The sequence below is a fragment of the Anomaloglossus baeobatrachus genome, chromosome 2, assembly GCF_048569485.1.
Source record: "Anomaloglossus baeobatrachus isolate aAnoBae1 chromosome 2, aAnoBae1.hap1, whole genome shotgun sequence".
In the NCBI taxonomy this organism is placed as follows: Eukaryota; Metazoa; Chordata; class Amphibia; order Anura; family Aromobatidae; genus Anomaloglossus; species Anomaloglossus baeobatrachus.
In genome coordinates this window covers 37,855,588-37,870,996 of record NC_134354.1, presented here as the reverse complement: position 1 = coordinate 37,870,996, position 15,409 = coordinate 37,855,588, and the positions used below count along the sequence as shown (strand labels likewise).

The following is a 15,409-nucleotide window of genomic DNA, read 5'->3' as shown; positions in this document are numbered from 1 at the left end:
CCAAAACACCAGAAAATCATTTCTTCCTTCCTTCACCCCTCCAAAAACAGATTTAAAAATTGACCAGACAGTTTGATATAATCCAAAATGGTATCAGTGAAAAGTGGATACACGTTACCACCACATTACATGCACCCTGTGCTCTTAAGGGTGGAATATAAAATACTTATCCATGAAGATATAAAATAAATCTACTACTACTACTAGCACATGATGGTGAATGGTTTTGTTTATTGCTGTTAAATATGTTTTAAAAATCTTAGGTTCCTCTCTGCCACTAGTCGTGTGAGCTCCACCGAGGGCAAAAAGACTATAAGTTGCCATTTTCGTGTTGTATTTATCCATCGGCACTCAGGAGAGGAAAAACCCCCTGTGGGGGAAACCTCTAGGGAGCCATGGCCTATGGATAAGTGCCCTTCCCTGGGGGCACAAGGCAACATGTTGTCTAGTAGTGCTGGTCCACGGTCATATTATTGACTCCTGGTAGGATTATCATGGTCTACAGCTCCATGGCCTACGGATAAGTGCCCTTTACTGTGGGCACAAGGCAACATGTTGTCGTTAAATGCTGGTCCACGGTCATATTATTGACTCCTGGTAGGATTTTCATGGTGTACAGCTCCATGGTCTAAGGATAAGTGCCCTTCCCTGGGGTCACAAGTCAGCATGTTTTGTAGTGCTGCTCCACGGTCATATTATTGACTCCTGGTAGGATTGTCATGGTCTACAGCTCCATGGCCTACGGATAAGTGCCCTTTCCTGTGGGCACAAGGCAACATGTTTTCGTGAAATGCTGGTGCACGATCATATTATTGACTCCTGGTAGGATTTTCATGGTCTCCAGCTTCTTCTTGTATTCAGACACTGCAGATGCAGCAACAACCCCTAGCCCTGATTATGGCAGGCCAAAGGAGTGGATGTGGCTACACTGCAGGTCACGGCCCTCTGGACACTCCTAGTGCTGGTGGAATAGGAACCAGTGAACAGCGGTTCTCAGAGCTGTTCACTTCCAGCGTTTTATCCTCCTCCAGATCCTGTGGAAGGCGTCCCTCACAATACTGCAAAATGTCCTGTCGGGAGAGACAATAGGTTAGAAAGGATTCTTATATCCCAATAAGACACATGAAATGGAGCTGTCCTGAGAGGAAACCACCTGCAGACTAAAAGCAAATGGATTCCACACTAGACCCTGTTGACAGATCCATAAAGTTATGGAGGGGCCTATGAAACCCCCCTATCCCCGTCCCATTTACACTGACTCACCTGTGATGGGGTTTTACAGGCTTTGGCATTGGTTTTATGACCTTCCATCCATCACTGGCAAATGTAAATCCACAGAAGAGTTGTTGATCTTCTTCAGCTATCGGTAGTCTCATGAGTTTGCTGAAGCACGGGACAGGATTCATTTTAGATAATGTCATCACTTCTGGCTGCGGAGGGAAGATACAAGAATCAGTGTTCATAAAGAAGAAACACAACAGAAATGTACTTGTGCCACCATCTTCTCTGGGTCGTTTACTTACAGGGGGTAGCTGGAATGGTGGACATGCTCTGGCTTCCTCTATATCTGTCCAGTTAATCTCTGTAAAGAATGGATGATCCCTGATATTATCCACAAATTTTTGCCTACTTTCTGGTGACTTATCCAGGAGCTGGGAAGATATAATAAAGATTATTCAGTCTATAGTCATCCAACATTTTCATTGTGTATTTCATTACATATATCCACTCTATTACTGAGATGTGTCTTTATACTCACCCCCTTAATGATGGCTTTGAGTTGGGGGTCCAATTTCTTTGGGAAGACTGGTTCATCATTGACTTTTCCCATAATGGTGGTCCAATGAAGTTTACCTTTATAGAATGGATGTCCACCAATAGCCATCTCATATAACACCACACCAGCAGAGAACCAGTCCACTGCTGTGTTGTAGGGCTTCTGTAGAAAAATCTGTGACGACATGAAAAAGACAATAAAAGCTTTGTTCAGCCAGCAGAAGACATGGAGATGTCCAGCCTTGTACACAGGGATAACTCAGGGACATGTAGATAATTCCTCACCTCAGGAGCCATGTATATATAGGATCCAACACAATCTGAAGTCTTTGTATCGCCAAAGATGTTCATTGCGGCAAGACCGAAATCAGCAATCTTCAAGTGACCGGTGCTGTCCAGTAAAATATTCTCTGGTTTTAGGTCTCTGGTAAAGGGAAGAGTTTATAAAATGTGATAATTATTATATTAACGGGTCTAATGATGTATTCTGGCCTGAAATATCAAGTGTTTCCAGGGGGCATGAGGATGAGGGTATAGAAGTGTTTATACCAGGTCTACACAAAAGAAGACGTGCTGCACCTACCTGTGTATGATGCCTCTGGAGTGGAGAAACTGCAGCCCACAGATCAGCTCAGCGGCAATAAATCTAATGAGAAAAAATGATAAAGGAAACAACATCCATCATTTCAACCACTAAACTACGAGACTAATAATGACATAAAGCCGGAATGTTCCTAACAACGATCATCTTCATCTAATGTATCCATGTTGTGTCTTACCTGGTGGCTGGAATGGGAAGTGGGGCATTGCGTTTCAGGAATTGTCTAAGGTCTCCTCCACTGAGATATTCCATGACGTAGAAAACGTAGTCCTATGATAAAGCAGAGGAGATAATAGCTGTTACTGGTATAGTCAAGATAAAGGGCACTGGTGGTAATGTTATAATACATATAATACTATGGTAGTGACCTAGAAGAACATTGCACACAGATGGCCATATAGACAGGCATTGATAGAATATATAGAAGACTCAGAGTCATGGGCGTAATGATAGCGGTCACAGAGATCACAATTGCGACCTTGCCCGGCGACCACCATGTAGAGAAAGAAGCAGCTGTCTCCTCTCTGTGAGAAAGGAGCTGCGCTGTAATAGCAGACCACGCGGCCGCTATGGGGCCTGTGACTCAGGGGGCCCGGTACCAGCGTCCTTGCCCATCATTGTACAAAATAATGATGAAGGATGGAGTGGAGCACTCCTCTCCATCCTTCATCATTCTCGCCCTGTGCCTGCCGTCGACATCTCAGTACGACTGAGTCTCAGTAAGACTGCAGAGACACTGACCGGTGCAGTGGGGTAATGAGGAGAGGTGAAGACGGAGCAGCGGGGGAATGACGAGAGGTGAGGACTGAGCAGTAGGGGAATGAGGAGAAGTGAGGAATTGTTTATTTATTTATTTTTATCAGTGAGTACACGGTGGGTAGAGGCTTATGGGAGTGCATTAAATAGTATGGGGGCTACATAGTACAACATGAAGGACACTTTATACATAGACTATTGAGTGCTTTATAATACAATGAGTCTTATGGTATGCATTAAATGGTATTGGGGCTGCATAATATATTTGAAGGATTATGGGGGAGCATTATAAAACTTGGAGGACTATGGGGATGCATTATAATATATGAAGGGTTGTGTGGGACCCAGTATACTTTATGGAAGGCTATGTGGGGGCCATTATAGTATTTGAAGGGGCCATTATAGTATTTGGAAAGTTGTATACGAGGGGGAAAAAGATAAAAGCTTAGGATGGGAAAGATTTATGCAGAGGGAAAAAGGCTTTTTTCCCCTCAGCACCCAGCTTTTCCATGCTCTGCTATACATATTTCCCTCAGCACCCAGCTTTCCCACACTCTGCTATACATATTTCCCTCAGCACCAAGCTTTCCGATGCTTTGCTCTGATAGCATAGGAAAGCTGGGTGCTGAGGGAAAGATGTATATCAGAGCATGTAATACTATGGTATTGACTTAGGGTACTTTCACACTTGCGTTGTTTTCCTTCCGTTACAATCTGCCCTTTTGGAAAACAGCGGAATCCGTTAACGGATTCCGCTGTTTCCCATAGACTTGTATGGTTGACGGATTGTGCCAAAGGGAGCTGCGATGCTTCCGCTGGGCGACACTCCGTTGCTTCCGCCCAGCAGGAGGAACGCAGCATGTAACGTTGTTTTGAGCAGCGGAATCCTCTGGATTTCACTGCGCATGCTCTTTTTTTTTTTCTTAAATCACAAACTTTATTTTGTCTCGCGGTGGCCGAACATTCAGCTGAGCGCCAGCATGCCCGGCCGCCGGCAAGTGACAGCGCTCAGCTGATCGCCCACCAGCATGCCCGGCCGCCGGCAAGTGACAACGCTCAGCTGAGCGCCCGCCAGTATGCCTGGCCGCCGGCAAGTGACAGCGCTCAACTGAGCGCCCGCCCGCAGGCATGCCCGGCCGCCGGCAAGTGACAGCGCTCAGCTGAGCGATCGGCTGCCGGCTATTGAGAGTGATCAGCTGATCGTTTCAATAGTCTGCTGCCGGTAAAACTGTAAAGAAAAAAAAAAAAGCTTTCCATTGTTTTGTACGATCCGTAGCATCCGTTGTGCCACTATATGCAACGCATCTGTTGCATCCGTAACACAACGCAATGCTACGGAAGCCGTCCAACGCAAGTGTGAAACTAGCCTTAGAAGAATTTTGTACACAGATGGCCATATAGATCTGGTATTGATAGAATATATAGAAGACTCAGAGCTGTTAGATCATCAGCCTCTTACCTGGGACTGGAAGGTGGAAAAAGCCCGAGTAATGAATGGACTCTTCCTAGTCATCTCCAGGACTTGTCGCTCTATCAGTATGTCGTCTCTTGAGTCCTCAATTAGGAGCCTCTTCTTTACCATCTTCACTGCCACTTTTTGTTTGCAGGCCTTATGTGTGGCCAACATGACCTGGAGGATACAGAGCATTAGAACTGTAGGAAAGGCCCGTCCTGCCATGAGACAAGACGAGAAAATGTGAAGCCGTAACGTTCCTAGAGTCATAATACTGCTCCACATCACACACATGAGGAAAATGTCACCACATTTCCTAATACTTACTTTACCATATCCACCCTTTCCAATGGTTTTATGGAAGGTGAAGCTCTTCAGTCCAGTCACAATGATGGGGGATTCAGCTGGGGTTGTCCCTAATGGAGAGAGGAGAAATAAGATGTATTATTCCTATATAATGCTAATGTGGCCTCCTATAGCAATTATAACATGGGGTAGAACAATATTAGGGGGGTATCAACGAGAAAAGGCACAAAAATCACAATAGTTGGGGTATTCTAAAGGCTCTCAATCCCGTCAATTACTACATTGAGGGCTATTGTCTCTTGGGGTCTTAGATCTGCACTCACCTGACAGCTGCTCAGTGTCAGCTCTGGGGGACCCGCTGGATCCATCATCAGCTTTGTCCCCCATCGCTTCTCCCCTTTTCCTCTTGTTCTCGATACACTCCTGTATCGGACTTCCAGGTCTTTTTGAAGCCTTGATAAGGCTTTGGTAGGTGCCATCTTTTTCACTCTCCGATGTTTCTATTCTCCTTCTTTTTGGCACCTTATCTATGCTCTCTCCCTTTCTCTTCCTCAAACTCTCCATATTCAGCTCAGTGTCAGCTTTGGGGGAGACGCTGGATCCGTCATCAGCTTTGTCCCCCATCGCTTCTCCCCTTTTCCTCTTGCTCACGATACTCTCTGGTATCGGGCTTGCAGGTCTCTTTGAAGCCATGATAAGGCTTTGGTTGGTGCCATATTTTTCACTCTCCGATGATTCTAATTTCATTTTTTTTGGCACCTCATCTATGCTCTCTCCCTTTCTATTCCTCAAACTCTCCATATTCAGCTCCATAGATGAAGTTCTGGGCTGAGGAAGGTCCTGTCCACCTCTAGAGCGCTCCCGGATGGCGCCTGGAACTGCTCTTCTAACAGGCCTTCTTGTAATCGGTATTATATTTTATATAAAACCAAAATTTGCTAAGCGCAAGTAAAAATCGCCTTCACTCACTAAGTGATGAAAACAAATGGACGATATTCAGGCTGCAGCGACATTCTGATGATTGTTCCATGACATCACAGGGGCATTGTGACATCATCACATTCTAAAGGTCACATGACATCAGAGGGGCCAGTGACTTGAGCCTGGCTGTGAGGTCTGTGTTCTTCAACAGTTATTAAGTCTTTATCATTTATTAGTTTCCATTTGAGTCCATGAAACGCCAAAATAAAACTTTTCAAAAACAAAAAAAATAATTTAAATTAATTTGTTTTTTTACATTTTTTTACACCATTTATCACTTAGCTTGTATATTGTAATGTAAATAGTATAAAAAATTAATGTAAGGGGGTAATAAAAGCGCTGCTGAGTATGATAGACAGGAAAAATATCATCATAAGAAGTCATTAAAAGAATAGGGGTGACGCGTTTCAATATGGGACAGATGTCTTCATCAGGTCATGCTTGTATGTTAGCAGTACAACAGACAGAGATTAAATGGACAAAAAAGGAGGGAAAAGAGTTACACCCGGACATCATGGAGCTTAAAGTTGCCTTTGTGAGAAATCCCCTTTATTGTAAATGTATCCTATATAATATTAGTTACAGGGGGTCACCTAATTCAGAAGATCTCACCTGTATGAATATAATGTTCTCTGAATCTCTCATGTGGTCACTAAGGCTTGATCACACCTGTGTCTGTCACTGAGCGGCAGCCGATCCTCCTGACCCCAACTCACTGCTATGAGGCCATTGACTTTATGTCAGGACAACCACAGCCGCTCTGTGCTTGGCCAGTGATAACCAGATGTGTGAATATGGCCTAAAGGTCATATATATGTATATGCAATGGTAAAACACTACAGAAACACTATTCCTCCTATATCTAGTACCCGCTTACACTAATAGAAAGCTCAGAGGAAACATTGTGCCCATCTACCATTTCTATTCAGACTTTTTTTTTAAACCTAGAAACGAACAATATGTTACAAAGGAAGTTTCTTTATTGAAAAATGAACGTACAATAAAAAATACATAATAAAAAGAGGATGATGGAGAACCAAACTAATAGTCATGTAAAGTGCAGGTGCACTAGTAGCAGCGGTGCGTTATAGTGAAGTTTTTCCTGTAGCAATAATTATAGCAATAGTAATGATATAAGATGCATGTTATACAAGCGTACAGCACTTTATTATAGTAATAGTATTCCTTTTACATTTGCACCAAATCAATGCTGCTATAACTTCTACCATAATTGCCGCATAAACAAATGGCCATATGGCTGGACTCCCAAGCGAGATCCACTTTAGATTATCACCAGCAGGAAAGACCAGCAAGGGGAAGGAAGAAATAGCCGCACCCATGAGGTGATTGGGAGGTAAAATGAACAAATAGAAACACTTGCTAGCCTAAAGACTTAGCAAGGGTAAAAGACAATAAACACATTTGACAAAGAGTGAACCTACTCAGTGGAAAAGGAAGCTGACCACAAAACACAGGCTCACCGGAGCGGATCCTTAGACATAACAGGTCTCATTTGACCAAAGCACCTTCTTCCACATACTGGCTGTGGGAGAAGGGGCTTTTGGTGATAAATGCAAAGCACTATGTGTGGCGAAAAACTAACACTGCACATCACCCTGAAAACACCATCCTCGCAGTCACACATGGTGGTGGCAGCATCCTTCTGTGGGGAGGCTTTTCTTCAGTAGGGGCAGGGAAGCTGGTCAGCGGTGATGGGAAGATGGATGGAGCTAAATACAGGGTAATCCCAGAGGAAAAACTTTGGAGGCGGCAAAAATCTTGAAACTTCCGCATAGGTTAAGCTTCTAGCAGGACATCCAGCCTAAACTTCTTGCCAGAGCTGCAACTGATGGTTTAGTTCACAGCATATTCACCTGTGTGAAAGGCCCAGTAACAGTCCGAACCGACATCCCATTGAACATCTATATCTAAAGTTGAAAAGTTGAAAATTTCGGTTCACAGACTCCTCCATCCAATCTCACTGAGCTAGAGTTATTTTGGAAACATATAAGATATATATAGCGGATGAAATAAGTCCCCCTTTGCGTTCAAAACAGCATATATACTTCTCAGTACGCTTGACCACAGTTGATGAACTAACCTCAATTCTTCTGTGTATGAGGCTTGTAAAAGTCCTTCTGTCTCTTCATGTGATCCCAGGCAGACTGGATGATGTGAGATCAGGGCTCTGCGGGGGCCGGATCATCACTTCCAGAACACCTTGTTCTTATTTTCACTGAAGATTGTTCTTAATAACATTGGTTGTATGTTTGGGGTCGTAATCCTGCTACAAAATAAATTTAGAGCCAATCAGATGTCTCCCTGATGGTATTACATTATGAATAAGTATCTGCCTGTATATCTCAGCATTGAGGACACCATTGGCCCTGACCAAATACCCAACTCCATTTCCTGAAATACAGCCACAAACCTGCACAGATCCTCCCCATGCTTCACTGTTTCTGCAGACACTCATTATAGTACAATTTTCCAATCTTCGGCAAACAAACGGCCTTCTGTTACAGCAAAATATCTGATACCTGATGCCATTTTTCTTCATCACAGGTTGTATATATTTGTGCATAGTTGAGACATTTGGCCTTGTTTCCTTGTTGAATGTTAAGTTTTTGGCTACAATTCTTCCACGAAGACTGATTCTGCATGGACTTTTCCAAGCAGTAGATGAGTGTAGCTAGGTCTCAGTAGTTTCTACCAGTCCTGAGCTTATGGTCGTTCTGGAAAACTTTCAGTTTTTGAAGGAACATAAGCATGATGTGTCTTTCATCTACGGAATTAAGTTTCTTGGGCAGACCACTGTGTCTATGGCCTAAACGTTGCCCATTTCTTGATGTCCTCAATACTTAGAAATACAGGCAGATACATATTAATCATAGTATAACATTCCATCAGGGAGGCATTTGACGGTTTTCAAATTTATTATCCAGGAGGACAATGACCCCAAACATACAGCAAATGTCATGAAGAGCTATATTCAGTGTAAAATAGAACAGAGTCCTGGACGTGATGATTCTGGCTCCATAGAGCCCGGATCTCAAAGACTGTCTGGGATCACATGAAGAGACAAAATAATTTACTCAACACTAAATTCACAGAAGATCTGGGGTTAGTTCTCTGAGTTGTTTGGAACAACTGTAAGAAGATGGACTTGTGATGCACGTTCCCTCTCAAAGACAGCAATATTGATATTATAATGTACAATGTGAAGTGCTGGTAATGTATATTATGTCATGCGTTATTGATATGTAAAGTATAATGTGAATTGTGTTGAATAGGTTTTGCCAGACAGTAGGGCAAGGGTGAGTTAAGTGGCTCTTTTTTTTTACAAGGACATGGAACTGCAGAAGGGAAAGAAAGGCTTTTACAGACTGTACTGTGATGTTGAGCTGCGTAGCGGTGAAACAAATGTGACGCCCTGGCCGAGCCAGGTAGTCACAAATAGGCCCCTGCATAACACCTTCCCACACCAGGTAACAGCAGCCGCAGATTGCACCCTAGTTCCCCCCCCTTAAGGCCAGACAGACACACCAGTGGGCGTGACCAGGTGGTTGGTGCACACCCACCTAGGGGTTTAGACAGCCCAGGGCAAGAAGGTAGACAGATTCTGTTGAAGTTCAAGTTGAGAGGAGTGGAGCTGGGGCTAGGTGTAGTCCCAGCAGGAGGAGAAAAGCTCAATTTGACAGGTACCAGGGTATGAGCCCTGGTGCCTTTGGCTGGGAGGCAGATGGCGGTCTCCGTCTGCAGGAGCCGGGAAGACGGCTCGGTGGAACCGAGGTGGACCGGGAGAGGGTTGTAGCCCGCCGGTACCGACCCGGGGAACTGAGTCGGAAACTGGAGCACACAGGGGGGTACTCGGACCCTGAAACCAGGCCCAGAAGCTACTGGAACTGGTTATTTAACCGATTGAGGCCAGGACTAGAGGTCCTGTCCCACCCAAAGTCCCTATTAGAAGACAACAGCCCAACGAGGGGGATAAAAGGCCACCGCCAAGGCTCAGAGATCCCAAGGGCCAGCGTCTGCGGGCAAGGGCTCCTTAGGCCACATCCAGCCGACAGCGGACTCCTGGAGTTGCAAGCACAGGCAGTCCACCATTCTACAAAAGGTGCAGGAGAAAGACAGAGACCACAAGCCGGGTGGGGGACCAGAACGCAGCCGGCTGCGGGCACCAACCACCATCACCTTGGTTTACCAGAGACTCGTGTGTTTCCTTCAGAGTGAGTACACCAGCACCCTGTGGTCGCCCATCTCCCTGCACCACAGCCCACCGGCTCCTGAGGCCACCATCCCTGCCCACGGAGGGGTTAACAACTTGCTGCACAACATCTCCCCTGGGTGCCCCGTCACTGCAGCGGTGGTGTCCAACCTCACCACACACCGTGGGTGGCGTCACGAACTCTAATACGGCTCAGCCCGTACATATACGTCCTACATCCACGATCCCCCCACCTTTTCATTGGGAGTGTCCGCAGGACCCCCGGGTCCGGAGACCCTCGAGCCACCCACCGAAAGGTCCGTATCCGAGCAGCTGCTGGCCACGTTACATCTTGTGGCTCTCCTGAGGCAGTCTCCCATTCCTTGCCTGCCACGAGCATTCCTGCTCAGCAACGCCGAAGGTCTGCCAGACTGCGCAGTGTGCAGGAGATACCTTCTCAGAGAGGCAGCAGAAGGGTGACACCTAGTGGTTCTCCTGTTACAAGGAGTGAAGCGGTCTCCCATTCCTGGCCTGCCGCAGACTCTCCTGCTCAGCGGCCCCGAAGGTCTGCGAGGCTGCGCAATGTGCAGAGGTTTACTGCTCAGGGAAGCAGTGAGATTCCCGTTATCTCTGCACATTGTGAGACCGAGGATCCCGCCTCTATTTCCCAGAGGCAGGAGGGTGAGCATGTGCAATGCGTGGTGGGTCCTGATTCGCTCACTGACGTCACACGGCTTGATGACAAGGCTGGTGACGTGGTGAATCCTGACTGGCCAGGCTGGGATGTCGTGGACCCTGATTGGGTCAAGTCCGTCATCTCCGCCTCGCGCCCGCCCTCGGGTGGAGCTGCACCTCCTTAAAAGCTCCCCCTGCCATCATGGTGGCGCGCGACCGTCCTTCTATGTTTGGATGTCTGGCAGCGTGCTGCCACGCCACTGCTCAGGCATTACTGTCTCTTGTGGGCTTGGCCCTTGCTGCTCCAGCAGTACCTCGTTTGCAGGCCGTGTTCCTGCCTTGCTGCTCCGGCAGTATCCCCTTCAACAGGCCGTGTTCCTCTCCCAGGTGAGCTCCTCGAGTCTCCACCGGACTCACCTGGTTATTGAAAGCACACGTGCGTGGGCACCTCTGTGCTACCCTCGTGCCATATTCTCGTGACTTCCACTGGCACACGTGCGTGGGCACCTCTGTGCTTCCCCGTGCAACAGGTACACCGAGCCGTGAGATCCGTGCCATACAACCCTCACGGGTTAGGGCAGATCGGTGTACATAGATCGTCTGTGACATTCCAGACGATCGCTAGCAGCAACCCGCTCACTCTTCACCCACCATAGCGGCGGTCCCTTACACCGCACAGTGGACCTTGACCGGCGGAAGCTGTCCATTTCCCATCTTGGCACGCTTCCCCGGGTCCCCCTCGTAACATTACGGTCGCGCCAAAGGTCTGGCTATGGCTGAAGAGCAGCAGCAGTTGCTGCGTTATGTGCAGCAGTTGGAGTCACGATTGGCAGCAGTGGAGCAGTCTTCCTCCGATAAGACTACTCTGACGACAGTCGCCACCCAGGCGGCTACCCAGGCTGTGCTATTGGGCGGAAGGTCTCCTCGCCTTGCGCTTCCAGAGCGCTTTAGCGGCAACAGCTCTGAGTGCCGTGGTTTTATAAACCAGGTTACCACCTACTTAGAGCTGTCCGCGACTCTTTACGCTACCGAGAAGGCGAGGGTAGCCTTCGTCCAGTCCCTGCTCACAGGGAGAGCGCTGAAGTGGTCCACGCCGTTGTGGGAGCGCGGAGATCGTGTGGTGAATAACTTACCAGCTTATCTTGGGGCCATGAGAATGGTGTTCCTCGGGCCTCAAGTCACCCACGACTCCGCACTGCGCCTCCTACGACTTCGGCAAGGGTCCGCTTCAGTCGGGGACTTTGCGGTACACTTTAGGACACTTGCCGCAGAGCTAGACTGGCCGGATAAGGTCCTTGTCCCTGTGTTTTGGGAGGGCCTGGCAGGGTTTGTCAAAGACGCACTGGCCACGCGTGAGGTGCCTGCCACTTTAGAGTCCTTGATTCAGGTTGCCTCTCGCATAGGCATCCGCCAGGCGGAGCGAAGGCTCGAGGTCTCTTCAGCACCCACGTCTTCTCGGCCTAAAAAGCGTCTGCCTCCCGTCTTCCATCAGACAGGTCTCCCAGCCAGTCCTGTAGGCGACTCCGTGGAGTCAATGGAGGTGTCCAAGGTGGTCTCCTCTGCCCCAGGTTCTCGGTCTTGTGTCATCTGCTTTTCCTGTGGGCAGAGGGGACACATAGCTACCCGATGTCCCAAAACCGTCGGGAAAAGACAGCGTCTAGTTTCTATCAGAGGGGGGACTCTAGACGCTACCTCTCCCTCTAGGTTGACTATCAGCGCCCAGTTGCAGTTCGGCACTACTCTCTTCTCTGCCCTGGCTTGCTTGGACTCAGGCGCTGAAGGCAATTTCATCTCGACCTCCCTGACAACCCGATACTCAGTTCCCCTGGTTCTGTTGCCCAAGCCACTCAGGGTTTGGGTAGTCGACGGGTCCATACTACTCGATCCTATCACCCAGATCACCATCCCTCTCAGGATGGATGTACCACCGGGACACCATGAGCAGGTGTCCTTCCTGGTGCTTCCAGGGGGGACGGATGAGATCCTACTGGGCCTTCCCTGGTTGAGACAGCATGCTCCTATACTCAACTGGGCAACAGGGGAGATCTCATCCTGGGCAGGATCCTGTAGAGAGCACCTCGTGACTACCGAACCACCCGCTACCATTAGGTCGGTAGGGTCCTCAGGGAATACAGAGGGGCCGGGTTTACCGACACCTTATGAGGCCTACAGGGATGTCTTTTCAAAAAGGGCGGCAGATACTCTTCCTCCCCACCGGCCATATGATTGCCGAATAGACCTGAAGCCAGGCTCCGAGCCCCCTAGGGGCAGAGTGTATCCACTCTCTGCGCCAGAGACGGAGGCTATGTCCAAATATATTCAGGACAGCCTGGCGAAGGGGTTCATTCGCAAGTCTATTTCACCGGCTGGTGCAGGGTTCTTTTTTGTGCAGAAGAAGGAAGGGGATCTGCGCCCCTGTATCGATTACAGGGGATTAAATGCAATCACGATCAAGAACAAATACCCTTTGCCCCTCATTACTGAGCTATTTGATCGATTCCGCGGGACAAAGGTCTTCACAAAGCTGGATCTACGCGGGGCGTATAATCTAGTGCGAGTCCGAAAGGGCGATGAGTGGAAGACCGCCTTTAACACCAGGGACGGTCACTACGAGTATCTAGTAATGCCCTTCGGACTCTGCAATGCCCCCGCCGTATTTCAAGACTTTGTGAATGACATTTTCCGGGATTTGTATCTTTCCGTGGTTGCATACCTGGATGACATTCTTATCTTCTCCCCCGATCTTACCACCCATCGGAGGGATGTCATCCGAGTACTTAAGAGGCTCCGTACCCATTCGCTATATGCTAAGCTGGAAAAGTGCGTTTTTGAACGGGAATCCTTGCCGTTCCTGGGGTACATCGTGTCCAGTCAGGGGTTAGCAATGGATCCGGGGAAGTTGGAGACAGTGATGAACTGGCCTGAGCCCCGCTCGCTGAAGGCGATCCAGCGATTCTTGGGGTTTATCAATTATTATCGCCAGTTCATTCCCAACTTCTCGACGGTGGCAGCACCCATCATTGCCCTTACCCGCAAGGGCGCTAATCCCAAAGCATGGACACGAGAAACGGTAGAGGCATTTCACACTCTCAAAACTCACTTCTCCAGAACTCCCATCCTTCATCGTCCAGACATCTCCAAACCCTTCCTACTGGAGGTAGACGCCTCTTCGGTCGGTGCAGGTGCAGTCCTGTACCAGAAAAACGAACGAGGAAGGAAGCATCCTTGTTTCTTTTTCTCCAAGACCTTTTCTCCGGCCGAGAGGAACTACTCCATAGGGGATAGAGAGTTACTGGCGATGAAACTAGCATTCCAGGAATGGCGGCATCTCCTGGAGGGTGCGAAGCATCCATTTGAGGTATTTTCTGATCACAAAAACCTCACATACCTCCAGACAGCACAACGCCTGAACCCAAGGCAGGCCCGTTGGTCTTTATTCTTCTCCCGGTTCCGCTTTATTATCCGCCACCTGGCCGGTGAGAAGAACGTACGGGCCGATGCCTTGTCACGTTGTATGGTTGTGTTGGAGGAGGACGAGGAGGAGCCTCGTCTTATACTACCCCCGGACAGCTTGAGGATGGTCACTCCCACTTCTTTGGACCAGGTGCCACCTGGCAAGACTCTCGTTCCCCCTGAACTACGGAACGAGGTGCTATCGTGGGCCCATGCCTCCAAGGTTGGGGGTCACTTCGGGGTCAAAAGGACCAGAGACCTGGTGACCAGGCATTATTGGTGGCCGAGACTACCCCAGGACATACAGGAGTATGTGGGAGCCTGTATGTCGTGTGCTCGGAATAAGCCGTCCCGGCAGAGACCGGCAGGTCTTCTTCACCCACTGCCAGTGCCGGATTGTCCCTGGGAAGTGGTAGGGATGGACTTCCTGGGAGATCTGCCCAAGTCAGCAGGGCACAGGGTCGTATGGGTCATCACGGACCACTTCTCTAAAATGGTCCACTTGGTGCCTCTCCCACGACTCCCGACGTCACGTGCTCTCGCCACCTTGTTCATTCGGCATGTATTTAGGTTGCATGGCATGCCTGACAAGGTGGTGAGCGACCGGGGTCCCCAGTTCGCGTCTCGCTTCTGGAGAGAGCTCTGTAAGCTCCTGCAGATAGAGCTAAACATCTCCTCAGCATACCATCCCGAGACCAATGGACTAGTGGAGAGGACTAATCAGACCTTGGTAACTTACCTCCGCCATTTTATATCCGCGCACCACGACAACTGGGCTAACCTCCTTCCTTGGGCCGAATTTGCCATTAACAATTCGGTCCATGAATCCTCTGGCCAGACTCCGTTCCTACTCAATAACGGACAACATCCCAGAATCCCGGTTCCGATGCCCATTACGTCACCCGATACTAGAGTGGAGGATTGGGCGACCAAGGCTCGGGAGATCTGGGATGACACCCAAGAGGCTCTTAAAAGGGCTAAAGACCGGATGGTGACAACGGCTGATGTTCGCCGCCGCCCTGCACCATCCTTCGCCCCTGGTGACTTAGTATGGCTGTCCTCTAAGAATGTTAACCTACGGGTACAGGCAGCCAAATTCGCCCCTAGGTATCTGGGTCCGTTTAAAGTACTACAGCAGGTAAACCCAGTGGCATATCGACTCCAGCTCCCTCCACGCTGGGCTATAACCAACACCTTT

The 15,409-nt window shown here is 48.6% G+C and overlaps 2 protein-coding genes across 2 annotated transcripts; both read right to left on the bottom strand.

Moving 5' to 3' along the window:
* Positions 1-225: 225 nt before the first annotated feature.
* On the bottom strand, positions 226-2,197 carry LOC142282144 (protein kinase C theta type-like). The gene is made up of 5 exons (XM_075332942.1): positions 2,062-2,197; positions 1,760-1,951; positions 1,524-1,652; positions 1,264-1,430; positions 226-1,070 (listed from the first exon to the last, which is right to left on the bottom strand). Exons 1-5 carry the CDS (start codon positions 2,125-2,127, stop codon positions 1,004-1,006), a joined length of 621 nt encoding a protein of 206 aa, XP_075189057.1. The 5' UTR covers positions 2,128-2,197; the 3' UTR covers positions 226-1,003.
* Positions 2,198-4,580: 2,383 nt separating this feature from the next.
* Positions 4,581-5,856, bottom strand: LOC142286109 (uncharacterized). The gene is made up of 3 exons (XM_075333323.1): positions 5,216-5,856; positions 4,914-5,002; positions 4,581-4,763 (listed from the first exon to the last, which is right to left on the bottom strand). Exons 1-3 carry the CDS (start codon positions 5,703-5,705, stop codon positions 4,581-4,583), a joined length of 762 nt encoding a protein of 253 aa, XP_075189438.1. The 5' UTR covers positions 5,706-5,856.
* Positions 5,857-15,409: the final 9,553 nt, after the last annotated feature.